The sequence below is a fragment of the Aquila chrysaetos genome, chromosome Z (assembly GCF_900496995.4).
Source record: "Aquila chrysaetos chrysaetos chromosome Z, bAquChr1.4, whole genome shotgun sequence".
Classification (NCBI taxonomy): Eukaryota; Metazoa; Chordata; class Aves; order Accipitriformes; family Accipitridae; genus Aquila; species Aquila chrysaetos.
The window spans coordinates 49,507,659-49,534,400 of NC_044030.1; the positions used below are offsets into that span (position 1 = coordinate 49,507,659).

Here is a 26,742-nt window from a genome sequence, read left to right on the forward strand (position 1 = left end):
TCTACCAACTTACTAGGGTAAAAGGAACATTTCCCACTTTCTACAGTAACAGAGGTAATCCCTTCTCTATTTTCCAAGGTTAATTTGCTTACAGAAAGTGGAGAATCCCAGCAATAAAACTACAGAGGCTTTCCCAGATGAAATCAGAAAACCTACGTGGTAGGTGGACCTTGGATGGCTGTCAGGTGCCCACCAAGCTGCTCTCCCACTCTGCCTGCTCAGCAGGATGGGGAGAGCCCATGAGAGTTGTGGTGAACAGAGTTAAATCCGGTTGGCGGCCGGTCACAAGTGGTGTTCCCCAGAGCTCAGTTTTGGGGCCAATTCTGTTTAGTATCTTTATCAATGATCTGGACAAGGGGATCGAGTGCACCCTCAGTAAGTCTGCAAAAGACACCAAGTTGGGTGGAAGTGTTGATCTGCTCGACGGCAGGAAGGCTCTACAGAGGGATCTAGATAGGCTGGATCGATGGGCCAAGGCCAACTGTATGAGGTTCAACAAGGCCAAGCGCCAGGTCCTGCACTTCAGTCACAACAACCCCATGCAGTGCTACAGGCTTGGGGAAAGCTGCCCGGCAGAAAAAGACCTGGGGGTGCTGGTTGACAGCTGGCTGAATGGGAGCCAGCAGTATGCCCAGGTGGCCAAGAAGGCCAACGACATCTTGGCCTGTAACAGAAATAGTGTGGCCAGCAGGAGCAGGGTGGTGACTGTCCCTCCGTACTCAGCACTGGTGTGGCCACACCTTGAGTGCTGTGTTCAGTTTTGGGCGCCTCGCTACAGGAAAGACATTGAGGTGCTGGAGCATGTCCAGAGAAGGGCAACAAAGCTGGCAAAGGGTCTAGAGAACAAGTCCTGTGAGGAGCAGCCGAAAAGACCGGGATTGTGTAGCCTGGAGAAAAGGAGGCTGAGGGGAGACCTTATTGCTCTCTACAACTACCTGAAAGGAGGTTGTAGTGAGGTGGGTACTGGTCTCGTCTATCAAGTAACTAATGATAGGACAAGAGGAAACAGCCTCAAGTTGTGCCAGGGTAGGTTTAGATTGGTTATTAGAAAAAATTTCTTCACTGAAAGGATTGTAAGGCATTGGAAGAGGCTGCCCAGGGAAGTGGTGGAGTCACCATCCCTGGAGGCATTCAAAAAACACATAAACATGGCACTTCAGGACATGGTTTAAAGGGCAGGGTGATGCTAGGTTGACGGTTGGACTTAATGATCTTAGAGGTCTTTTCCAAACATGATTCTATTCTAAAATGAGATTAAAAACTTGTGCATCAAGATAAAAGCAATTTAATAAAGAAAAGCAAAGGCCATATGCAAAAGCAAAGGAAAACAAAAAGATTTATTCTCCACTTCCCGTCAGCAGGCGATGTGCAGCCACTTCCTGGGAAGTAGGGCTTCAGTACATGTAGCATTGCTTTGGAAGACAAATGCCTTAATCATGAATGCCAGCCCCAGCTCCTTTGTCTTAACTTTTATTGCTGAGCACAACATCATAATGGTATGAAATAGCCCTTTGGTCAGTTTGGGTCAGCTGTCCTGGCTATGCCCCCTCGCAAAGTCTTGGCCACCCCCACCTTACAGGCCTTTGAAGGGGAGGGAGTGGGCTGGAGAGACAGCACTGCTCAGCAGTAGCCAAAACACTGGTGTGTTATCAACACTGTTCTAGCTGCAAATAGCTGCACAGCACAATGATGGCGGCTGTGGGGAAAACTAAGACCATCCCAGACAAACCCAATACAACATAATCAGACAAAACCCCCAAAATTGCAAGACGTTATTTTCTCCTATTTCTTTTCAGGAACTGTTCATGGTACTACATCATCACAAGAAGCAGTATTATAAATGTAATTCTATTGTCCAGAATTAACAGTGGTCTAAACCAAATTGATTTATTACCCTGTAATATTGGTTTTAAAATTCCCAAGAGAAATGACAATAGCAAACTACTTGAGAACATACTGGTGTTTTTTGATTCTTCATTAATGATTTTTGTATGGAATACTTTTGCACAGTTGACAGCATAATATATGAACTGTAATAGGAGGTTACTGTACATGAGTTATTGTATACATTCTTTTATTTCTTTGAGAAATGAAGTTTTAATGGCACTTGACAGTACACAACTACAAAAATTGTTATGTAACAAGCCACTGAATAAAGACATGCCTTTCTGTACATTGGAAACCAAAAGTCAGATCTCAAAATCCCAGGGCCTTAACCTACTGGATATTCAAAACTAAGTCAAATAATCTGACATCTCTCTTTGTTAAAGTTAACTGGAAGCAAAAGGAAAAACAAAAAATATATTGACTAAGTACAAGTCTGCTGCTTATTTTCAGTTCTCTGTTAGTTTACTTTAAACCATTCTAAATAATCGCATTTCGCCTTCTTTGTATGTTACCAGCAATTTTTCTTGCAGGAGGAGGGGCTGGAGTAATAATCTTTCTTCACCCTACTGGGGAGAAGTTATTCCTTTATTCCAGGCACATACTTCTACCCTCTTTTTTCACATGGAGCCTGGACTAAGTTGCTTTAACTTAGCCTCTTCTACCAGGAGACTGTAAATCAGTTTACTACTAAAGAGAAAGTTTCCCAAACTACCCTTCATTACTTGCCTTTTTATTTAAAACTGTTCTCTAAGAGTGTGGACTTTGCAGAAAGAACTGATATAGTTTGGAAAACAAAAGCACACAGGATTTCAGGAATGCAAGCCCATCCAGCACTCCAAAAGTCTGTTTGACTTTCTTCACTATTTCATTTTACTTAAGACATAATTCCTGTCTTCCAAGTAGTGCCTTTTAGATCCTTAAAGTGTTATAGCTACAGCCTACTACAATGAAACCTCTTAACTGCATAGAAAGCAACTTGAAAAATGTTCATGACCATCTACCAAGCTGGGACCACGTCCAGAAAAGATACAATAGTGGCTGTTAATGTCAGCACTGGCTCATGGTTTCTCAAAAGCTGGATGAAGTCACTAAGATGTCCCCTTAGGAAGGCTGCTATTGCCTGACAAGGAGCTTTATACTACTATCTCTGGATGCATCTTTAAATCATTTATTTTTACATGGCAACAGTAAAAGCATTCAGGAACCTTACTCTGATAACAGGAATAAAGCAGAAAAAACAAGTGAGAGGGAAGTGGTCCACAGTCTTAAAATAAAAGACTCATTAAAATGACTATTAGCAATCATCCAGCTGCTGTATTTGAACAAGTCCCAGTATTTATTTGCTCTTTCTTGCACATAGCTTTCATGTTGCCATTGCCCCTTTTGAGCTTACGGTGGCAATCTTATCCCTGTACTATAAAACTCCTTAAAACTTTCAACCTAAAAAAAAAAAAAAAAATCACAGAATCAGAGAGTCATTTAGGTTGTAAGGGACCTCCTCAGATCATTTAATCCAACCCACGTGCTCAGAGTCAGTTAGTGAAGGCTGCCCAGGATCTCATGCAGTCAGGTTTTGTATCTCCAAGGATGGAGATTCCACAATCTCTGTGGGCAACCTGTGCTAGTGCTTGATTACCTGCACAGTACAAAAAAAAAAAAAAAAAACCCAAACAAAACAGACTGAAAGCCAGTATCAGCACTTAATCTATGTTTTTTCTGGAAATCAGACAAAAAGTTATTACGGTATCTAAATAAAACCAATGTGAAACTAACCTGATTCCATACAGATTCCAAACAGCCTCATCTCCATCTTTTCCCAGTTGAATAGCTTGAATTTGTAGTAATTTCCAAATAGTTCTTACTAAACCGTGCACATTCCTGTTAACAAAAAAGAAATACATTACTGTCATGTATGTAGTTACGTTAGTTCATTCTTCCATGAGAGGAAGAATTCAGGAACAAAACCGACACTCAAGAAGCCTTGCGTTCTCTTTAAGGACCTCCTCACACCTGCCTACACAATTTTGGGCAAGTTGTGCATCCACGTGTCTTTGTTCTCCTTTTTACATAATGATCAAAACACCAGAAATAATAATTAACGCATCACTTAAAACTTTTGATGATTTGCTTCTACCATATCTTACAAGTACATTTGCTGTTCCCAGCCCTCCTGAAACTGGTGATTTTAAGATGTTAAAAATGGAAAATTAGCTCCTCTGAAAGCAAGTATATAGGTAAACATCCAGCATGGTACATAGATTTCAATCATGCCACTGCCTAGCACAAGAAAGCAAGAGAAATCACACTGTCACAAAAGACATTTGAGACATGTAGTTTGTCCTGCCTTTTGATCTCAGGACCCAAGGGCTACATAAAATAGATACATACAGCTATTTTACCTCCTTCCTTCTATGTTTTTTCATTTACCATTCAGGAAAATTCAAGAAACAGCAGTGTTTCTGGAATTTTGATAGGATTTCCCATATTCTCCTAGAGAGAAACTAAACACATTAATGAAGTCCACCACAAGGGGGAAAAAAAGTTCTGTGACCATGCAGTAAAGAGCTCAAGTATAGAGCTTATTACTGCTTGGCTGAGCTTACAAGGACAAATTTCAAAATTGTGCTCTCCTCTTCATAATTAAGTGCTTTCCACACCTTTCCAACTGGACCATGCCAGATCCAACCCAATCCCTTCTCAGGAAAATAGCCTGGATTCTATAATGAAACACGTTTTCACAAGGTGAAAATGCAGAAGCAGAGGAAAAGAAAGTCGTGGTTGATTCTTTGAGTTTTCATCTAGAACATGCTATACAATTGCATTGTCATGCCCTAACAATCTATTAGATAATTTACTACTCACATTAATAAACCACAATTATTCCTCACTTTATTCACATAATGAACAGGAAGAGCTAACACAATATACAATTGTAAGAGATCGTCACCTGACAAAAAGTCACTTCTATCACACGGGGCAAGATAAGAGAAGAAAAAGAGAACTGGGAACTGGGGTTTTTTTTCTTCTTTACTGTTCCCCCTTCTTTCCCTCCTAGCAGGAGAAAAACTGAGAAATCTGCTTTATCTGTAATTCTACTTTTCCATCAGTGAATGGAAAACTGCAGGAACTCCTCAGATGGCGAGCTGGAAACAAGAAATTATGCAGAATTTATGCAATGCTCTCATAGGACAAACAAATCATCATCCTTATTTAACACATTAGCAAGCTGAGATACAGTAATACTAACAGTTCGGCATAGAGTGCAGTATGCTCCACAAACATCTTCCTAAATTATGAATTGATATACATACATTTAGACTTTTAAGCTATATACCTGTGTGGCAAGGTTTTGGTAGTGGTGCGGTGTTACAGGGGTGCCTTCTGTGAGAAGCTGCTGGCAGCTTCCCCCATGTCCGACAGAGCCAGTGCCAGCCGGCTCCAAGACAGACCCACCGCCAGCCAAGGCCAAGCCAATCAGTGATAGTGGTAGCACCTCTGGGATAAATATATTTAAGAAGGGAAAAAAGTTGCTGGGACAGACAGAAACAGCAGCCGGAGAGAGGTGTGAGAATATGTGTGAGAAACAACCCTGCAGACACCAAGGTCAGTGAAGAAGGAGGGGAGGAGATGCTCCAGGCGCCAGAGCAGAGATTCCCCTGCAGCCCATGGGGAAGACCATGGTGAGGCAGGCTGTCCCCCTGCAGCCCATGGAGGTCCACGGTGGAGCAGATATCCACCTGCAGTCCGGGGAGGACCACATGCCAGAGCAGGTGGGTGCCCGAAGGAGGCTGTGACCCTGTGGGAAGCCCGTGCTGGAGCAGGTTCCCAGCACGACCTGTGGATTTGTGGAGAGAGGAGCCCACGGTGGAGCAGATTTTCTGGCAGGACTTGTGACCCTGTGGGGGACCCATGCTGGAGCAGTGTTCTCCTGCAGGACTGCATGCCATGGAAGGGACCCATGCTGGAGCAGTTCGTGAAGAACTGCAGCCCGTGGGAAGGACCCATGCCAGAGAAGTCTGTGGAGAACTGTCTCTCGTGGGAGGGACCCCACACTGGAGCAGGGGAAGAGTGTGATGAGTCCTGCCCCTGAAGAGGATGAAGCGGCAGAAATAATGTGTGATGAACTGACCGTAAACCCCATTCTGCACCACCCTGCACCACTGGCAGGGGGGGTTGGTAGAGAATCTGGGAGTGAAGTTGTGCCCAGGAAGAAGGGAGGGGTGGAGGGAAGGTGTCTTGAGATTTGGTTTTATTTCTCATTACCCTACTCTGGTTGATTGGTAATAAATTGAGTTAATTTTCCCCAAGTTGAGTCTGTTTTGCCTGTGATGGTAATTGGTGAGTGATCTCTCCTGTCCTTATCTCGACCCACAAGCCCTTTGTTATATTTTCTCTCCCCTGTCCAGCTGAGGAGGGGAGAGTGATAGAACAGCTTTGGTAGGCACCTGGCATTCAGCTGGGGTCAACCCACCACAATACCAAAAAGTCTGAACAAATTTAAACAATTTCCATCAAAGAACAGGGAGACTTTACTTGAACACTGTTAAAAGGCAGGAGTTCACACACACAGGCTGGACGTGTTTCAAGAGCCAGGTGTCACAACAGCCAGTCATTTTAAAGAGTACAGGCACATCTTATAACTGGTCCATTTTTGGAAGAAAGAAAGAAAACAGAAGCATATTCTATCAGTTTTGATTTGGGTTGGTGTTTTCCAGCACTGCTGGCAAAAATATGAAAGGCACAGAAGAGAGAAAGTACTGCTTTGCCCGTATCTGGAATATGAAACTAAGCATTTATTGGTGGGCAGATCCACTCTGGGAATCTAGATGTTCCCTGGTGTGTCATACCAGCTTGTGGAAAAGAGTCTGCAGGCAGTGCTAAGTATAGTAAAGGTCTGGCAGGCAAAAGTGGTATTTGCCTGTGTGTTCCCATTTTCTTTTATGAATGATATGAGGGGTTTTTAGGTTGTGATTCTATGATCATATGATCCTTTGCCTTTGCAATTTTTGAATCTTCATTAAAGTGTTTGTAAATATCAAGTCATGATATTTCTTTGTGATTAGGTATAGCTTAAAAGTCTAAATGTATGTATATCCATTCATAATTTAGGAAGATGTTTGTGGAGCATACTGCACTCTATGCCGAACCATTAGTATTACTGTATCTCAGCTTGCTCATGTGTTAAATGAGGATGATGTTCATTTACACATGTATACGTATTTTGTATATAGGCATACACAAACACACACATAAATATGACGTTCCATGAAGTTTAAACTCTTGGGTCATCAGAGGAAACTGGACACTGGGTCTAAGAGACAGTCATGGTACAATGATGCACCAGAGAGGTAAGAATAGATTCCCATTTGTATAACGAGCAGAGAGTGTGAACCACATAAGTCAACTCAGATAAGCACTGGATGTTCACCTCTGACAAAGCAAGATGTCTTTCTTAGCATGCAGAATTTGACACACTTGACAAAATAAAACCCACCAGGTGCACTAAGCCCCTGCTAAATTCATTGTAACAGAAGGAAGAGAAGCAAGAACACAACATGAGCAGTCTTTGCCAATAAACATTCGCCTAACTCCATTCAGCACTGAAAGGTGCTCAGCACTTGCAAGTGCCTTTTTGCTGGGTGGCACTGGCTGCTAATTTCATATTTACTTTATTGTAGAGACACTATGCACACAGCAGTGCAAAGCCACAGAGCAAACCTGAATTAAAATTTGGCAGGGAACAGGATGAAGAACAGCAGGCTACAATTCTAAAAGTCAAGGAAAAAAAGAAAAGTGTCAGCACTGAAGTGAACCAATCTGAAATTGTCAGTTTCATCAGCTCCTGACACTACAGACATTTTAAACCCATGGACTTCTGTGGTTAGGCTATATAAACCCTGCTTTGCAATCCACAGTTGATGTGGTTTGAATCATGGCAGCTTGGGGTGTGGGGGGAAAGAAGGCAAAAATACATAAAAGGTTCCTGGGTAATTTGCCAGCACTTACTATAGCAATCTGTAGAGAAATTCCATGTGGGGACGGACGACAGGACACCAATATGACGATCAAAGTCGCCAGTTTATTAGTCATAGCTGATTATTCTTATACTATTCTCTAAGTTCCTTAAAAGCTCTGATTGGTTGCTGCATGCAAGCATATAGTGTCCACGCGCATAAATATAAGATAATTGCTTATACTAACTCTGTACATGCGCATAAACATAGGACATAATTGGTTATATGAACTAAAACATGCGAGACTTGTCTCAATCTAATCGGTCAAGATAAACTGCCCAATTGAGGTTCTTTGTGCCACATTGCCTTTATCGTGGAATGCACACCTGTGTTCTTCTAATTGGTATCTTTTTTTTTTCATCTTCTTGTTTATTCTGTTCAAGGCCTTCTAAAGGCATCTCAAATGCTCTTGTGACCGTTAGCTAAGTATGTTCCCACAGCAATCAGTCACGTGTATTGGTTTCACACATGGAAAAAAATCTAAGAATGTTGTAGAAATGGGGCAGATCCAAGCCCTTTCAATACATAACTCTGATTTTGGTTTTGAGGTTAACTCAGTCCTAAATATCCCATTTTACACTTTTTATTTTCTGAAGTACAAAATTGTATTAACATTTCATTTTCTTATAAACTGCTGATACGGTAACAAACCTTAGCTGAACAGGAATTTCACATTCCTTAGAGTGCAAGCCACAGCTAATGAAACTTTCCCTCCACCTTACTCCACAGGACTCAGGTTCTCATAGTCTAAACACAGGTGCTTCTACTTCATTGTTAACAATGCAGATTCTTCAGGTAACCCCAAACTGAACTAGTAAAATTTTGTAATTTGGAGGACGGTAGTTTGCAGAAATTATTCACATTATAAAAATATATTTACAAAACCTTTCCTAGGGATTCATAACCACCTATTGTAAACTCAGCATAGAATCAGCATCATCACAGCAAGATCCTAGCTGTAAACAAGCAAGTCACAAGGACAGAAACCTTAAAATACCTGATTTCTTAAGCATTTCACTAGTTTACTCAAACCTGAACTTACCTTTGGCTCAGACCGATCATGAGAAACCTCAGCCTTAAACTGATTATGTGAAGAAGGGTTGAAAAACATGTCTTGAATAGCATGGCTCTTGCAACCTCTGTGCTAAGCCTACCAGCATTACACATCACAGATGTAGCACCAATTCACTGGCTTGGCTAAAAACAACTCTAGCATTCTCTAGCAAGAGAATAAGGTGGCTTAGTGCAGAAATCCATTTAGCTGCCAAAATCAGAAGAGAGAAAAAGATAACCCAAGGAACTTTATAAGGTTGGTAGACTTGAAGGGAAACATCCTCCCAATCATCATCATTTGACTTCCCATTTATAAATTTTGTGCACTATGTCATTTTTCCCCACAACTGCATTCTCTCAATATGTTGCACAGGCAGTCTAGCTCAAAACACCATTGTGAGATATAGGCATTACCTGCAGATAAGAGGACGTAGCTGCAGAGGTAGGTAAAGTGTTTTCTTCCTCAGTAGACAAGGAAACAAAACCCAGCATTCCTAATCCCCACACACAGTCTTACGGTGACTCTATCTGAGCAACTAGTTATTTGGACAGACTGATGAGGAAGTTATTTCCCTCCCCCATAATGGAAGTTGCTGCCGTTTTCTTCCCCTTCCCCATGATAAAGGCAACAAAACTAGGCAGTGCATTGATTTCTGAGGTTCCACAGTTCAAAGTTCAGAGCATTAGTATGAACTGCTAACAATTTCAGCTTACATGCATAAGATACTCTATGACTTCTTAAGTCAGACCCATGCTGTCACACTGCCAAGATGAAAGCAACAGCCTTCAGCGAAGTGGCAGGGCAATGCCAGTCCTTAATGCCACAACTTATTTGAAGATACTGTCATCTACAGAACCTCTCCTCTTCCCCTGTATTTACAAGGGAAAAACAATGACTGAGAACCAGCTGACAAAAGACACAAGATTAGACAACCAAACACTACCTTGCTGAGGGAATTAGGTTGAGAGCTCCATGAAGAACATAGTTGAGCTCAGCATGTTGCTCTTCAACAAGTGCCACCAACCCCTCAGAGCAGGCTGTTCGCAAGGCAGCATTCTCACTGCAGCACTTCTCCCAAAGCAAGTTCAGAGCAGGAGTCTGAAGTCAAAAGCATGAGATACAAACAATGAGAAGGCTGACACCAATTTCTCTTCATTCATCTCAAACACACTTTTAAATAAAAACCTGCTCAACAGCTTCTCCTGAAGTCTCAGAGAGCACAGGAGAGGTAGCTGATGTACAGATTCTACACCCAAGAAAGGCCTTTCCCAGGACAGCTCCCGCTTTCCTGCCCCCTACTGCCTATGCCCTCAGTCGGGACAGGAGTCTCTGAGAAAAGGGTAAGAAAGAAGAATTTTTCAGCTGTGTCTACATGGGTAGGCTATTGTGAATTTCACTTTCCTTAAAAAGATCAAGATGTAATTGGACACAACTCAGGAACTCCTATGTCAAGCTACGTCTACAGCAAGGTGTAGTGCAGACAGCTTAGAGGCAGGCATACAAAGGGCTATCCAGAGATAAGTCATCTTTACTCACCCTGTGTAGTCCTCCGTTCTCTCCATTTGCTAGTAAGCACAGAGATTTGGCAGTATTTATCAAAACTGCTGCTTGTTTTCATGCTAAATTTACATTCACAGGTTAGTTTGCCGACTTTGTAGCTTCCAAATGGAGAAACAAGCAACATTTTTAAACAACTGAACACTGCAAAATGCTCCTGAATAAAAAGGGAGCCTGTAACATCTAAGCGGCACAATCTTGTGCTTCTTAGCATTTTAGAATGTGTTGCTGTATTTCCTGGGACAGCAAATGGGAAGAGTCAGCTTGCAGCTCAAAACAGAATGTCACTCAGGAACATGATTATTATTAGGACTGTTGGAGGAGCTTCTTAGAGAAACTACACACCTCCAACATTCCTTCACATCAAAACTCAGCATTTTTCAGGTTTGGGTTTGCTAGTTTGGGGATGGTTTTAAGACTTCAGACTGGGAAGAAAAATCCACAATCATTTTCTGCTCATTTCTGTGCAGCTTTTGGGGAAGAAAAACAGAGGAGCAAATCCTAACTAACACCCCTCCTACGCTACTGTGACACTTGCAAATGCCAGCATTTCATATGCCTCTCAGTTAACAAGACAGACCTGCACTTAAGCAAGCTTAACTCAACTAAAAGGCAAAGTATATAAGCTCTACCTAACTAATACGAGCTATACCAATACAGGTGTGAGAAATGCAATACTTTTTGAAATTTTTATAGTGATGTAAAAGTCTTTCCTACTCAAGTGACAATGTCTCACCAGATAGCACTTCACTTGCAGTAATGTAAACAAACTCAAATAAAACTCTCAAACTGAGCATAGCTAGATGTTGGTATTCTGCAGCATTAAGACGTCTGCCATTAAGACTTCTGATGGAAGTAAAACTGCTTTTCTGATCCCAGAGATCTACCATTTCTACCTGTACGTACAGACACATATTGCTACCTACCTTACTTAACTTCTACGATTTATTAAAATTACACAATGGGGAATGGGAAACCATAGAAAAACATAAACACATATGGATGAGAGAGGAGACAGAAGTGAAAGAATGCCACAGACCTGGTCAGACGCCTGTCTGATCTTCTCCGAAGAAACATTTTCTTTCAATATTACAGCAATCAGATGACCCACTGCCTAAAAGAGAAAAAGAAATAAAAACCACATGCAGATCAAGTGTTATTTTTCAATTCTCCATTAGGAAGTATTTACACTGCTGTTGCATACAATCATTTTATCATGATTTGAAATACCAAACTTACTGGTATGGAAGCTGAAATATGTTTTAGGGCCAAAAATCTCCATAATGGTGGCATACTACTTTTTACTGTTATCCTGAGGCAGAAGAGATCTTTTTTAGCGCACTTACCAAGTGAATTCTATTACTTTTTCTTTATCCCCACTTATAAGGGACTTCAGAAATTATTTCATACCCACATCCTTAGAACACTTTCATTACACTGGAAAAGGGGCATATGAATAGAAAGTGGTTTTTGCAGTAAGCTATACAGGAAAGTAAAAATGTGCATTCCAAATGTGCATTCCAAGAACATGATTCACCAGTAAAACCTTTTGACCTACAAAACTACGCTCAAGTTCCTCACTTTGCTGATCCTTGTCTGTGTAGATTACATGCTCTGCAGAGCAGATGTCTTGGTTGGTCCCAGAAAGAGAAGACATCTCTCACGAAGTTGAATCCTGGCCTGATGACAGTTTGAAGATTACAGCATGCTTTTCAGGGGTCACAGAATATAAGTGGAAACTAGCAAAATAACCAAAGCACAGCACAAAATCAGCCAAAGCACACCAGTAGCCCTTAATGATGTGCAGCTGTAGTGATGAGCCAAGACATTTCAGCAATACTTGTACCATGGGGACACTCTTCTGTACTGAAGAAAAATGAACTGGTTCAAAGATGCCGAGTCCTACTCATCAAGCTAGTAATGATGTGAACTCATCTGCAGTACAAGACACTTCGCTAGACCTTAGATGAACTCTAGCTTTCAGGGACATGACTTGCTCTCCTAAATGCCAAGTTGAACACAAGTGGACTTCTGCATCTCCCTTTCAAACTTAAATATCATAAACCAAGGTAGACTGAGCTGAACTGAAAAGGCAGCAGACACCAGGTTGCACAGACTGCATTCACATCAACTTATTCCATCAAACAAATGGCTACATATTTAATTGTGAATTGAAAACAGGAAGAGGAAGAAAACACAGAAGTTAGCAATGGTCTTACAGCCGAAGAGATACGTTTTTAATACTGAAAAAAGAGATGGCCAAAGCCAGGAAGATGTATTTTTATAACAGAACCTATTACTTTCTTCCTTCCTGTCCATTAAAAACACTGTAAGCACTTTATGCACATGAGAAAGTTTCAGGTGAACATGATCAGGAGCCAATGCATGGCTCTGAAAATAAAGGGGTTTGGTCTGCTGATCACAGTGGAGCTGTATACAGTTATTCTTTGATCACAAACAAGACTGCAGTAGTTCATCAGCTCTCATCACACAGAAAGAAAACAGATCAGTCCTAAAGACAGTTCAATAAAGTACTGTCAGGTATTTCGACCCCACACATGACCTCTGGTAACTCCTGGCTTCTCTTGAGATCACACAGGGTCACTAAAAACCATTTGGTCCCACTTAAACCTTTCAGTCCTGGAAAGTTTCTGATTTTCCTGCAGAGACTTTACAGTGATGAGCAATTATGTCCAATGTTTGGATTACATAGAGAGGGCAATTAGCATTTGCTTGCAACTTCCCTTCTATGTTTTTCTGCCTTTGGTGTAAAGAAAACACCCCCCAAAAGACTTCCCTATCACCTTTCTACAGTCAGGCAGCAGGCCTTGGAACAAAGGTTTCCACAGACAATTAAATTTGTTTAATGTTTTTAAAAAAATTACCTGTGACTGAATAAATGCATTAGGAAATTCAAACCGCTTCTTGATGTCATCCAACATTTTGGCTCTGTCCTATGAAGGTAACTCTCACTCTGCAACAGAGATGAAAAAAAATATACTTCGGACTAGGAAAGAAAGCAAGATATTAGCCAGACAAAACCACACAAGATTTACATTGTACTCAACAGCAGATGTAAGTATTAAAGCATTTTCTTCCCCCTCCTGAGTCTACCATATCACCTTGCTTTATGGGCTTAAATCCAAGAAATGCTGAATACTCATCGGTCTTGCACAAAGAATGGGTGATCAACATTTCTTAAAGCTGGAGCAAATATACAGTTCCATATGGCACAGCATATGTGTAGTCTGTAAGCATTTACCCTTGAGAGCATTTTAAGTATATCTCATTTACTTGAAAATGGGACAGCTCAAGAGAGTGTTCACAGTTTCTAAAACATGATTTAAAATGCAAAATTCTCCACAAATTTTTCAATTATTTCATGCAAAACCAGAAGTAAAACAAATAAAAGACCCACCTGTGAGACTGTAAATGGTAACTGTAGTTAGGGGCTGGAACACTTGACAAAAAAACCCTTCTCTGTAAGTTGAAATATGCAGGCACCCACAAGCACACAGGAACCTAAATTGGAGACAAATCAGAACTCAGGTTACCTTGTTGCACACCAGTGAAACAGATAGCCAACAGCAAATATTCAAACATTTCAGTTTACTGTAAACACACCTCCAGTCATTTGGGATGGCTTCCTTAAAAAAATAAAAAACCTAGCACTTGCTGAAAACCCAAGCGTAATCCATTGCAATAAGCACTGAGAAAACATATACATGCGCAGTACTCCAATTTCAAGATATGCTATCGGTGTGATGCGTTCAGAATCTTGCCACTTATTTTTACAAAGACAGAATTAAACCCTGGAAACATGCAAATGCAGCATGTACCACAACAAATACTATTCATAGCAGGAAAACTCAAAATTAGTAGTTACCACCTCAATGAATATAAATCCCTGGCAGTTAAACAGCAAAATATTCCCATATACTTGTGCATTACATTTCTGAGAGTCTAGGATTAAAAAAACCCCTGTTAACTGCGTTCAGAATTATGCCAGTATGGGCTTGTATTGTTTTAGAGTACATTTAATTGCATTTTCAGACAACAGGTGTCCATATAATAAATGACTACTTATTAAACTAGAGTTGACATCTTGCCTTTTTTTTTTTTAAATAAATATAATCACTACAACAAACAATTCCAGACATACCTAGATCTGTTGAGCATGTCTAAACTCCAGTGGATCTAGATGCATTCAACCTCTTTCTATATACCAAGTCACAAAACCAACCCCCTCCAGTTCTATCTAACAAGCAGCAAAATGATGGAAGGCTCCTTCCCGGGTAGTTTTGACACAAACACATTGGAATTTTATGCTATCTGCCACCAGGTAATTTTTATCATTCATATTAAAAGGAGAAACTACAGTAGAGGATCATTAGAAGCACAGTAGATGCTTTCAAAGGAGGCACAAACCGGTTATTGCATGTAGACTAGAAGTCTATTGCCCCTCCATCAGAAACAATTCCTCAATTTCAAACAATCTACATTAAACATCAACAAGATATTTACAAGGCAACAGCAATATCAAAGCAATTTAATGAATTTAAATACCATCTAAACAGTTCTTCGGTCCTTGGCATTCACCCTCAGCAAAGGCACTTGCATGTGCATATGAAATGCCTGGAAATTTTAAAGGATCAATGGATAACTAAGGCTGGCAGAGACCTAAGGATGCATCTAGTTCAACTTCCTGTTCCAAGGACGTTCAGCCATGGGGTCAGACCAGGTCGCTCAGGGCTTTGTCCCATCAGGGCTTGAAAACCTCCAAGAACAGAGAAGGCACCACCTTAGCGAGCTGTGCTGGTTGATAAAACCTTTCTCTTCATGACTAGCCTGAGCTTTTTTGCCACAGACTGCTGTGAAGAACCTGGCTGTGTCTTCTTCATCCCCCTCCCTTTGGTGCCAGGGCTGCTGTTGGGTACCCCAGAAGCTGTCCCTCCTCCTAGCTGAACCAGCCCCAGTCCCACAGCCTCTCCTCACAAGGCATGGGCTCCAGCCCTACTGTTTCCATGGTCTCTCCTGAATTCATTCCTGCTGGTCAGTGTCCCTCCCGTACTGGGGGATCCAAAACTGGACGTGTCAGTATAAGGTCTAATGAGTGCTGAGCAGAGCGGGGTAAATCCCACCCTAACCTGGCTCCTCAGGCTGTGCACTGCTCACACTGCCTGGGACGCTGCCTGCCAGGGCCCATGGCCATCTCCACAGAACTGCTCCCCAGCCAGCCCATCCCCAGCCTGTGCTGTAAGGGCAGGTGCAAGACAGAGGATTTGTTATTATTGAAATTCCTAAGGCTCCCACCAACCTGTTCCTCTAGCCTGTCCAGAGGGAAGCCCTGCCAGCGGGCCAACATCCTACCTTTGACACAAGATCACTGCGGGAGACAGTGTTGAAAGCCTTGCTCAAGGTGAGGTAAATGCTCTCCCCTTGTCTACAAATCCAGCTATTCTATCCTTTAGTAAAGGCAATCAGGTGGGTCAGGCATAATTTTCCCTTGGTAAATCCATACCCATGTTTACTCTTCCCAATAAGAATCACTGAATCAGAGCTTAGGTTGGAACAAAGATCTCCAGAGGTCATCTAGTCCAATCCCCTCATCAAAACTGGTGTGATTATATCAGCTTGCTCTATGCCAGGTCCAGTCAAGCCCTGAAAACCTCCAAGAATGGAGTGTCGCTCAGCAAGTTGTTCCAATATTCAACAACCCTCATGGTAAAAAAAGAAATATTTCCTAATACCTAATAGGAATTTTAATTTGTATATAATACAGTTTTTATTTGTATATAGCCAGCTTTGTGCCTGTTGCCTCACATCCTATTGCTGTGCAGCTCTGAGAATAGCCTGGTTCCATCTTTTCTGCATCCTCCTACCAGATAGTTGCAAAGAGCAGTAACATCTCTCCTTTGCCTTCCCCTCTCCAAGCTGAATAGGCACAGCTTTCTTAGCCTCCCCTGTACGTTTTGTGCTACCGACCCCTGATCATCCTGGTGGCCCCTACTGGACTTGCTCCAGCGTCCTTCTTGTACTGGGGAGCCCAAATTCTGGCTGTAGCACTCTAGACGCTATCTCACAAATGCCACACAGAGGGGAATAATCATGGTCACAGATGTCACAATCTTACTCATACAGCCGGCCCTCCTAACTCACATTCATCCTGGTATCTACTAGGACCTCCCGATAAACCTTTTCTGTAAACCTGCTTCCTAGATAGTCAGCCCCTGCCTGTATTGGTCCATGGGATTCTTTCATTCCAGATGCAAGACCCTGCATTGCTCCATGTTGAATTGTAAGAGGTTCCTGTCAGTCCATTTCTCCAGACTGTCCAGGTCCACCTGAAGAACACCCTACTTACCAGTGCTTTGAACGCTCTCTGCAATTTGGTGTTGGCCACAAATTTGTTGAGTGCACTCATCATCCAAGTCATTAATGAAGGCACTATGCAGTGTTGCACCCACTACTGATGGAACACCATTCCTTGCCAGTCTGACCAGACTTTGCACCACTGATCACCACCCTTTGAGCCCAACCACCCAGACAGTTTTTCACTGACTATACTGTCCACTTATCCAGGCCATATTTCACCAATTTGGTGACAGGGGTGCAATGGAAGACTATCAAAGGTCTTGGTAAAGTATACAATATCCACTGCCCTCCTCTTGTTCACAGCACAAGTAACCTCATTATAGAAAGCAATTAGGTTGATCAGGCAGGCATGATTTGCCCTTGGTAAATCCATGCCGACTGCTCCTAGTCACACCGTGTTCTTGCATTTAAAAAATGGCTTCTACAAGGACATGTTCCCCAACCTTCCCAGGGACTGAAGTGATATTGACTGGCTTGTAGTTGACTGGATCCTCCTCCTCCTTCTCATGCCCAGAAGTGTGCTCCAACAGGACACAGGCCAATGATCTTCCCACAGACTGAAGTGAGGTTGACATGCTGCTTGTACTCCATGCTGACCTTTTTGCCTTTTTCGAAAATGGGTTAACATTTGCCTTTCTGCAGTCATTGCAGATCTCCACGACCTTTTGAATATTAACAGAGAACAACCTCACAAGGGCATAGGCCAGCTCTCCTAGCACCATGAAAATGTCCTACTTTTTTATGTTCAACATTTTACTATTAATACATCAGTAGAAGCTCCTCTTGTTGCCCTTGACATTCCTTGCAAGTTTCAATTCGCACTGAGCTTTGGCTTTTCTAACACCAACTCTGTATGTCCAAGCAGTGTTTCTAAACTGCACCTCTGTAGACCGCTCCTGCTTCTGCTTCCTGTATGCTGCCAATTTTGCACTGGAGCACACTGTTTAGTCTCCCAGTACAACTAGTTGGTTTCCTGAGTATTGTGATGGTCTTTTCTTGCACCTTATGCTGTGCTTGTAGCTCTGCCAGCTTTCCTGATCTCCTTCCCCCCTCATAGGGTCCTATCAAAGCATCCCCCAAATAAGTCTAAATGTGCTTTCCTGAACTTCAGGATCTGTACTCTGCTGCTGGCCTTTCTCATCCCACTCTTTGAGCTATAGCCATTTACAACCAAAGGTACCACAAGGAAATAAAATCTCACTGTAGAAAGAAGGAAGAAAGCTGCACCCTCAGTTGAACAAATACCTGCATAGTTTCTGATCTAACTTTAGAATTGGGAACCAGATTAATGAAAAATAAAGATGCCACCTTGCACACTGCTGCAAAGCTTAGATGGCAATGCAATTGCATGACTGTCCTGGTTTCAGCTGGGATAGAGTTAATTGTCTCCCTATTAGCTGGTACAGTGCTATGTTTTCAGTTCAGTATGAGAAGAATGTTGATAACACACTGATGTTTTCAGTTGTTGCTAGGTAGTGTTTAGTCCAATGTCAAGGATTTTTCAGCTTCTCAAGCCCAGCCAGCGAGAAAGCTGGAGGGGCACAAGAAGTTGGGAGGGGACACAGCCAGGACAGCTGACCCAATCTGGCCAAAGGGGTATTCAATACCATGTGACATGACATCTAGTGTATAAACTGGGGGGAGTGCGGGTGGGGGGACTGCCGCTCAGGGACTAACTGGACATCGATTGGCAGGTGGTGAGCAATTGCACTGTGCATCATTTGTATATTCCAATTCTTTTATTATTAATGCTCTCATTTTATTAGTGTTATCATTATTAGTTTCTTCTTTTCTGTTCTATTAAACCGTTCTTATCTCAACCCACAAGTTTTACTTCTTTTCCCGATTTTCTCCCCCATCCCACTGGGTTGGGGGGAAGCAAGTGAGCAGCTGCGTGGTGCTTAGTTGCTGGCTGGGGTTAAACCACGACAATGGCATTGCGAAAAAACACAGAATCCACTGCATCCAAGTCTAATGGCATTTTTTTGAAGAGCACATTAAAAACACATAGTACTGGAAACCTGACAAGCTAGAAATCCAATCTCATCACCCTTAACTACAAGAAGAAGTTCAAGCATCACAATGACATCATCATTCAACAAAGCACTTCTGCCCATACTAAAGGAGTCTGCTAAGTGGGCAGGGATTTGCCTACATGCTTAATACTAAGCAAGAAGGGTTCTCTTTCTTTAGAAATTACATGAAAGATTTAGAAGATACAAAATACAGGCAGGCTAAAACATTTAAGGGTCAAGTATTTTGAAGAGAGAAAAGAGAATAAAGCTTACTTTTACTACATTGTTTTATTATCTATTTCCTACATGGACTTTGCACAGGTACAAAAAGAAGAATGTTTTCTATCTCAAATACATACTTAATAGAATATGTCTTTGTAACTAGGATGTTGAATGCTATTATTTCACATTAGCAGAACATAAATGTTAAATGCTATTTTATAGTTCTCCTAATCTATGCATACGATTTCATAGTGATTCATCTGTACAAAAATAAGTCTTTTCACTATACATTATTTGGAACACTTACTTTCTCTCTGCTGACTTTGCACCCCCAAAGAAACAGATCACAGAGGATGATTACCAGCAGTGTTGTCAGAGTACCATCAACATTTCATCCACCTGAGAAGAGGTAAAAAGTTCACAGACACCATTTAGCAAATTTAAAAATCACCGAAAGGAAAACTTTAAGGCAGTAGTACCCAGTCAAAGGGTAGCGGGTACTGTTCCTTGAAGGCTTTGAAGAGATAAGCTTTCATGTAACATTGGTGGACCTCCAAATGCCAACATGAAACTCAGCAGTTCAAGACTTCAATCAGAAAATGGTTAGGAACTGCTAAATCCATTCTTGAGCTGGGCACACCTCCCCATGATGCTATTTATTCATTTACACCCCTCTTCTCAAAGCACCATTTCCAGTCTTCCCAATAGCAAATAACCTCCACGGAAACATCATACAATCATCTGTGCACTCTGAGAGTGATGATATAATGACACAAAGACAGTAAGAACATGTTTAGGAGAAGCACAGCTGTTGCTGTTAGTAACTGCAGAGCCAAAAGATAGTCAAAATCATTGCAGAAAATTCCAAGTATGATTTATAAAGCAGAACCTCAGCACTACCTAAATCTGGAGTTAAGAAAAAAAAAAAAAAACCCCAAACCTTTTCTTAACCTAGCGTCTTGCTTTTTGGCGCTGAAGGAATGAAAGCTGTAAAGATTAGGTCAAGACTTAGACACTGTGAAAAGAAAGAAATAAAACAAGAAGGTGAGGTGTTTTTGTTCAGTTTAGGTAGCTACTTTAATTTGGAAACCACTTTCTATTAATTAAAAAAAAAAAAAATTCTGCACAACTGCTTTGTTGCCTTTAGGAGCCATGGTTACCACCTACTCTGGTCAGTATGCCAAGCCCCTTCTATAAGTAGGTATAAGCATCAGTATTTCTTGCAGCCCCTTTCTTTCATTCCCAGGAATGGCACAATTTCCACACAATAATCCCAAGTATAGGAAAAGCAACAGCAGAATAGTGTTTCCTATTTTTCACTGTCTTTTACCACAGAAACAAGGAGGGCCAGGCTCATGAGAGCTGGCAAGGCTCTCTACAGCCTATCGACAGCCGCCTTGAAAACTACTGACAGTAGTAAGCTTTAGCCTAGCTTACAACATTTGGGACAGCATTCTGTCTCAAAAAAACACTTAGCAGAATCTTCTTCAACATTAACAACTTACAGCGTTGTGTAATTTATTTCCATGTTACAGCTGACAGAATTTAGTGTCATGCAAAATAGAACCCTTGTAAAGGAAGCAGCATCACCCTGAAACACATCCATCCACATCCAAAACAAGATCCAGGTGAGCAGTTCATTTTCATTTCCCTGCTTCCAGAAATAAAAAAATAATACAGTAATACTATGAAAGGGAATAATTATCTTGCAGATTCTTACAGTAGTCCTCTCCTAACATACTGCAAAGGACCCTGCCAAAATAGCTTGTCTCAGCAGGCATACACTGGCTACTAAACATCCCCAAACTTACCCATGTATGTCAGCAGCCTACCTTGTTAAGCTGTAACTAATTACATCTCACTTCTCATGACATGTTTTTTTGTTCATTTGTCCTAACCTGTATTTTTCCTATTCTCATTGCTGAAGAGGCACTCTCCACCATGAACCACACAGACAAAAAACATCCACCCCAAACAACCTGCCACACTCCCTGCCCCATAAGATAAAAAAAGAGACAAGGTATAAGAAACAGACCCTTGCTTGTTTTCCCAACATAATCAATGTGAGTGATAAGCATCTGTGGTGGGTTGAGCTTGGCTGGCTGCCAGGTGCCCACCAAGCCGCTCTATCACTCCCCCTCCTCAACTGGACAAGGGGAGAAAATACACTGAAAGGCTCATGGGTTGAGATAACAACAGGGAGAGATCACTCACCAATTACCATCATGGGCAAAACAGACTCAACTCAGGGAAATGAATTTAATTTATTACCAACCAAATCAGACTAGGGTAATGAGAAATAAAAACAAGTCTAAAGACACCTTCCCCCCACCCCTCCCTTCCTCCTGGGGTCAACTTCACTCACTCCCAACTTCTCTACTTCTTCCCCCCAAACAGAGCAGGGGGACAGGGAACGAGGGTTGCGGTCACGCTCTTCCCCTGCTCCAGCATGGTGTCCCTCCCACAGGAGACAGTCCTCCACAAACTCCTCCAAGGTGGGTCCTTCCCATGGGCTGCAGTTCTTCACAAACTGCTCCAACATGGGTCCTTTCCATGACATGCAGTCCTTCAGGAACAGACTGCTCCAGCATGGGTTCCCCACGGGGTCACAAGTCCTGCCAGAAAACCTGCTCCACCGTGGGCTCCTCTCCATGGGGTCACAAGTCCTGCCAAGAGGCACAGCCTCCTTCAGGCACCCACCTGCTCCAACATGGGGTCCTCCACAGGCTGCAGGTGGATATCTGCTCTATTGTGGACCTCCACAGGCTGCAGGGGGACAGCCTGCCTCACCATGGTCTTCCCCATGGGCTGCTGGGGAATCTCTGCTCTGGTGCCTGGAGCACCACCTCCCCCTCCTTCTTCACTGACCTTGGTGTCTGCAGGGCTGTTTCTTTCACATTCTCACGCCTCTCTCCCAGCTGCTCTTGTGCAGCAGTTTTTCCCTCTTCTTTAATACATTATCACAGAGTTGCTACCACCATCAATGACTGGCTCAGCCTTGGTCAGCAGCAGGTCTGTCTTGGAGCCAGCTGGCACCAAGGCTCCATCTGACATAGAGGAAGCTTCTAGCAGCTTCTCACAGCAGCCACCCCTGTAGCCCCCCCACTAGCAAAACCTCACCACACAAGCCCAATACAGCATCCTAGTGCTAAGGACAAACACTGCTAAATACAACTGAACCAGAGAGGGGTTGTCATGGCATTACACTTTCAGATCTGGTCCATACCAGCAATTATGATAAGGTAAGCTAAGCTACATGTCAGAAGATGACCACTAGGAGCACCGAGATCACGTTTCCTATTTTTATTGCCTTTTGCTTGTCGCTAGGGATTCTTGATTCAAACCGGTGTTCCTACCAAACCAGCAGAGCCAGAGTACCTGCGAACACGCCCACTGCTTGTGTCTCACACGCGCGGCACTCCACCACTCCTCAAAATGACCAGTTTTAAAGAACAACATAAACAGAAAACCCCACAACTGAGTAACGGCAGCAGCCGTTGTTATCTCGCTGCTGGCCTGACACCGTGCCGCGGTGACATCCCCCGCAGGCCTCGCCGGGGGCAGGCGGGCTGCGCGCACGGCGCGGCGCGTCCCGGCCGGGCAGATCCCACCCACCCCGCACCCCCCGAAGAGCGGCCCAGCGGGGGAGAGGCGGCCGCCCCACCGCCCTGCCGCCGCTCGGTCCCCGCGCCCGCCCGGGCGCGGCGGGAGCCCAGCACCCGCCCCGCGGCCCTGCGACCTCCGCCTCGGCGCCAGCCGCGTCCCCGGCGCCAGGCCCGCCCGCGCGGGCACCACAGCCGCCTCCCGCCGCTCCGCTCCGCTCCGCGCCGAGCGCTCTCACCTCACCACACCTCGCTCGCCTCGCCGAGCGACGCGGCCAGCTCCCGCGGCGCCTCCCACCCGCTCCGCGGCACAGAACGGACGCGGGCGCCAGCGTCAAACTCGGCTTCCCCCGGCAGCAGGGAAGGCGCCTGCGCGGCCGGCGGCGCATGCGCACTGGTTGCCGGGCGGCCGCGTGGGGCTGAGGGAGCTGCGCGCGGAGAGCGCCTGATAAAGGGGCTGAGGTAAAGGCAGTTTAATAGGTAAAGCAAAAGCTGTGTGGGTAAGCAAAGCAAAACAAGGAATTCGCTCACCACTTCCCATCGGCAGCCAGGTGTTCAGCCATCTCCAGGAAAGCAGGGCTCCATCACGCGTAATGCTTACTTGCGAAGACAAAGGCCATGGCTCTGAATGTCCCTCCTTTCCTTCTTCCCACAGCTTTATACACTGAGCATGATGTCATATGGTCTGAAATATCCCTCTGGTCAGTTGGGGTCAGCTGTCCCGGCTGTGTCCCCTCCTGACTTCTTGTGCACGCACCCGCAGCCTCCTCGCTGGTGGGGTGGGGTGAGAAGCAGAGAAGGCTTTGGCTCTGCGTGAGCACTGCTCAGCAGTAATGAAAACATCTCTGAATTACCAACACTCTTTTGGTCACAGATCCAAGACATAGCACCATACCGGCTACTATGAAGAAAATTAACTACATCCCAGCCAAAATCAGCACAGCTGCCTACATGTGTATATGCAAAGTGAAGATCAGTCAGATCCTGTAGATCATGTAGACTGCTTGTTTTCTCTGCATGACTTCTCCGTAGTAACTTTCTGCAAGCGGCACATACAAGTATTTGTGATGTGGCTTCCGGCTCAGTACAGTTTGCCCAAGATGGGCTCCCAAGTCTGCTTGTTGCAGGAGCTGCAGTATCCCAAGATCAGTGAAAAGGACCTGGAGGACCTTTCACAGTGATGTATTTCAGTCTGTCTCTAGGTGACTGTAGGCAATGGCATGAATCAAAACGCAGCATTCCATCTCCTCTTCCCATTCTATCCTTTCTGCTTCATCTAAGAGCATCTCACTATTGACAGGTTGGTTCGTTATCAACATACTGTGTGATACTTCGGGCCTCATATTCTCAATTTAGCTCTTGAGACACAGTAGGACATACGCTGCTGTCTGAGGTGGCTTGGGCCTGATTTATGCTGCTTAGTACCCTGTTCTGTCAGTAACCTAAGTGACAGATAGACCCAAAACCTGTTTAATTGTTCCGTGAAATCACTGAATCTTAAATATGTCCAAAAATCTTTGATAGTGTTTTATAAAAAAGTATAGATGGCTATATATTTGAATAGTTAGGAAGTGTTTATAATTTATTATTCAGTCAGACTGAAGAAATAAAAGCTGAATGAAGAGGGGAGAGTCTGTGCAGTAAACCAGGTAATAATTCTGGCCATTGCTAGTTTTATTGGAAACAGACAAAAAAAGACTTTTAGTGGACTTGACTATCTTTAGCGTTTTGAGGTCTTCACATGCTGACCAGATTAAGGGAAGACGGGGCATTTGTTGTGGGAGTTTTAGTGTGGGCTTCCCTCATCATAGTAAGTTTGACTCAGTGGAAGAGTCACACAGCCGAGCATTTTCTCAGTAGTGGAGGCTGTGAGTGGGGTGCCCGCATTCTGTACCAGGGAGCGGGGGGTGAGCTGGCAGAGAGGGGCGGTGCTGGGCTTTTTCTGGATCCCAGTAAGAAATGCTCGGCAGCAAATGGCTTAATAAAATAGCTGATAAAGCAGAAAGAGAAATCTAGATAGCAAATAAATCTGTCCCTTCAGACAGTGGGAATCCTGTGTTCATGGAGCATTGGACAGACCTCAGATGGATTTTCGCATGGCATGCTGCACAGGTGCCATATGCGGAGAGAGGTTCCTCCTTTTTGGTTGTTCGAGCTACTATACAATTTTCTTACAAAAAAACAACTCTATTTATGAAGGATGCTTGCATGAGAACTTCATGCAGCACTTTAGATAAGGGCAAGGCTGTGCAGGTAACGTAATCTCTAGTAGCGAGTGGGAGCTGCCTGTAGGCTCCTCAGCTACAATGCACCGGCTGAGTTTGTCCTGTGCCAAGGGACCTGTGCAGCATAACACAGGCCTGCAGGCCATGCTGGACATGCAACGCAGCACAGACCTGCACCTGGTCAGGTCAGCTGTGATGTGGGTCTCTGATTCTGCCATGTACAATAGTCTCCTCATTAGGATCAATACATTCCAGCCCTTGATGCACGTACACCTTACCTTTCCGAAAGATATTATAAATTACAGATTACATTAACAACTTATGGGCTTCTCTGGTCCAAAGTGTAAGGCCCAGTAAAGCAGACATGGCCTATTCAAGACCACTGACTCCTGGGATAGAATGTCTCCCATGAGACTCCCAGTACAGCTTCTCAGGTCCCTGCCTCGCATAATGCTGGGGCAGAGAGTGAGTCAGTCCCAGCTGCCACCACGTCCACTCTTGCACTAGGTAGACATGGGGAGTGTGGATGCATTTGGTATGCTTCTTTGTTGTTCTGCTTCCCTTTTTTACCCCACCTTGATAGAGACTATTTTTGTTTGTTGCCACATAGCCTTTTAGCCAAGCAGCTTTTCTTTCTGAAGCTGCCATGTTGCAGAGCTTGCCTAGACAGGTGAAGTGAGTCTCAGTAGCACATTAACCAAGGAAACTTCTCTAGCCATGCGTTGGCTCCATGTTATGTCCAAGAGAGGAGACCCCTGGTCTCTGAGTACAGTGCTATCTGCTATTGCCCAAACGAGCATTAGGCAAAATGGCTTTCAATTAGATGAAAATTGCGATGAGAGCTCTTGAGGGGAAAGGAGCGTATAGCCTTTTGAAATATTTTTATGCTGACAGTTCTGATCCTCTTTATACTGTGGAGCAGCTTGCTTTGAGAAGCACCTCACCAGAATGGCTTCGTGTTTGGCATCAGGTTATCAGGGATATCACATGTATTCTCTGGATTAATTGACTCTGGTGCTTAATTCCCAGCACTTTTTCAAAACCCTGAGTTTCAGGCAGGTCATCTAAGGACATTGATGCATGGGGACATTGAGTGTACATAACCCAAACACTCTCACAAAGGGCTTTTGTTAGCGGCAGAGACTCAGTCCTGGTGTGAGACAAAAGGAATGCATCTCATCTGTATGAAACCATTTACTGTGCTATGGTCTCTATCTGTTTTAATACCATTTTTTAGTTTGCCCAGATCTCAGAAGCAGGAAAAAATCAGGAGATATCTCTTAATAGAGATGCTTTTAAATTCACAGACATTGCTTTTGATTGCCTTTCAACTTGCAGGTCTTCTAGATCCTGACTGTGAAACTGAGATATATTTTCTGTCGTTCCCTGAAGTGGTGTCCCCAACTTCCAAGGTCTTCCCTTAAAGAAATGCTTGGGAGTTACGAAGGCAGCATCCGTGCCAAAGTCATAACTGGTTTTTATTCAAAGCAGTTCATACCAGCTGCAGATTATGCTGTAAAATCTGCTTTCACTTGTCAAATTTGAAAGAAATTTGACACCTCTAGGAGGTGTCTCCAACATAATTTCCTGCTGGTCTTAATGTGGCCTATCTGTTATACAGAAAACAATAGTAGAATTCAGTTACCTTGGATTGGGCTGCCAAACAGGCTTACCACCCTCCAGTTCCTGTGACAAAATTTTTTGCAAAAGTCAGTAAATCCATGAAAACTGCCCTGTTCACTGGCCTGTGAATTCTCTTCCAGGAAAGAAACTAGACAGGAGTCCTTGGCT

At 43.5% G+C, this 26,742-nt stretch overlaps 1 protein-coding gene across 3 annotated transcripts in view; it reads right to left on the reverse strand.

The window, feature by feature from the left end:
* Positions 1-23,088, reverse strand: part of FOCAD (focadhesin) — a 136,366-nt gene extending 113,278 nt beyond the window's left edge. Inside the window, exons 1-8 of one of the 3 annotated variants that reach the window (XM_030003485.2) lie at positions 22,971-23,088; positions 20,065-20,139; positions 19,432-19,523; positions 13,931-14,034; positions 13,398-13,486; positions 11,552-11,626; positions 9,899-10,053; positions 3,661-3,765 (exon numbers count right to left, since the gene is read on the reverse strand). In XM_030003485.2, coding sequence (XP_029859345.1) covers positions 3,661-3,765; positions 9,899-10,053; positions 11,552-11,626; positions 13,398-13,454 — 392 coding nt within the window. In that variant the 5' untranslated portion in view covers positions 13,455-13,486; positions 13,931-14,034; positions 19,432-19,523; positions 20,065-20,139; positions 22,971-23,088. Of the gene's footprint in view, positions 1-3,660; positions 3,766-9,898; positions 10,054-11,551; positions 11,627-13,397; positions 13,487-13,930; positions 14,035-19,431; positions 19,524-20,064; positions 20,140-22,965 lie in introns of all 3 variants that reach the window. The other 2 variants (XM_041121093.1, XM_030003484.2) reach the window with 2 other exon arrangements.
* Between the last annotated feature and the right edge of the window lie 3,654 nt (positions 23,089-26,742).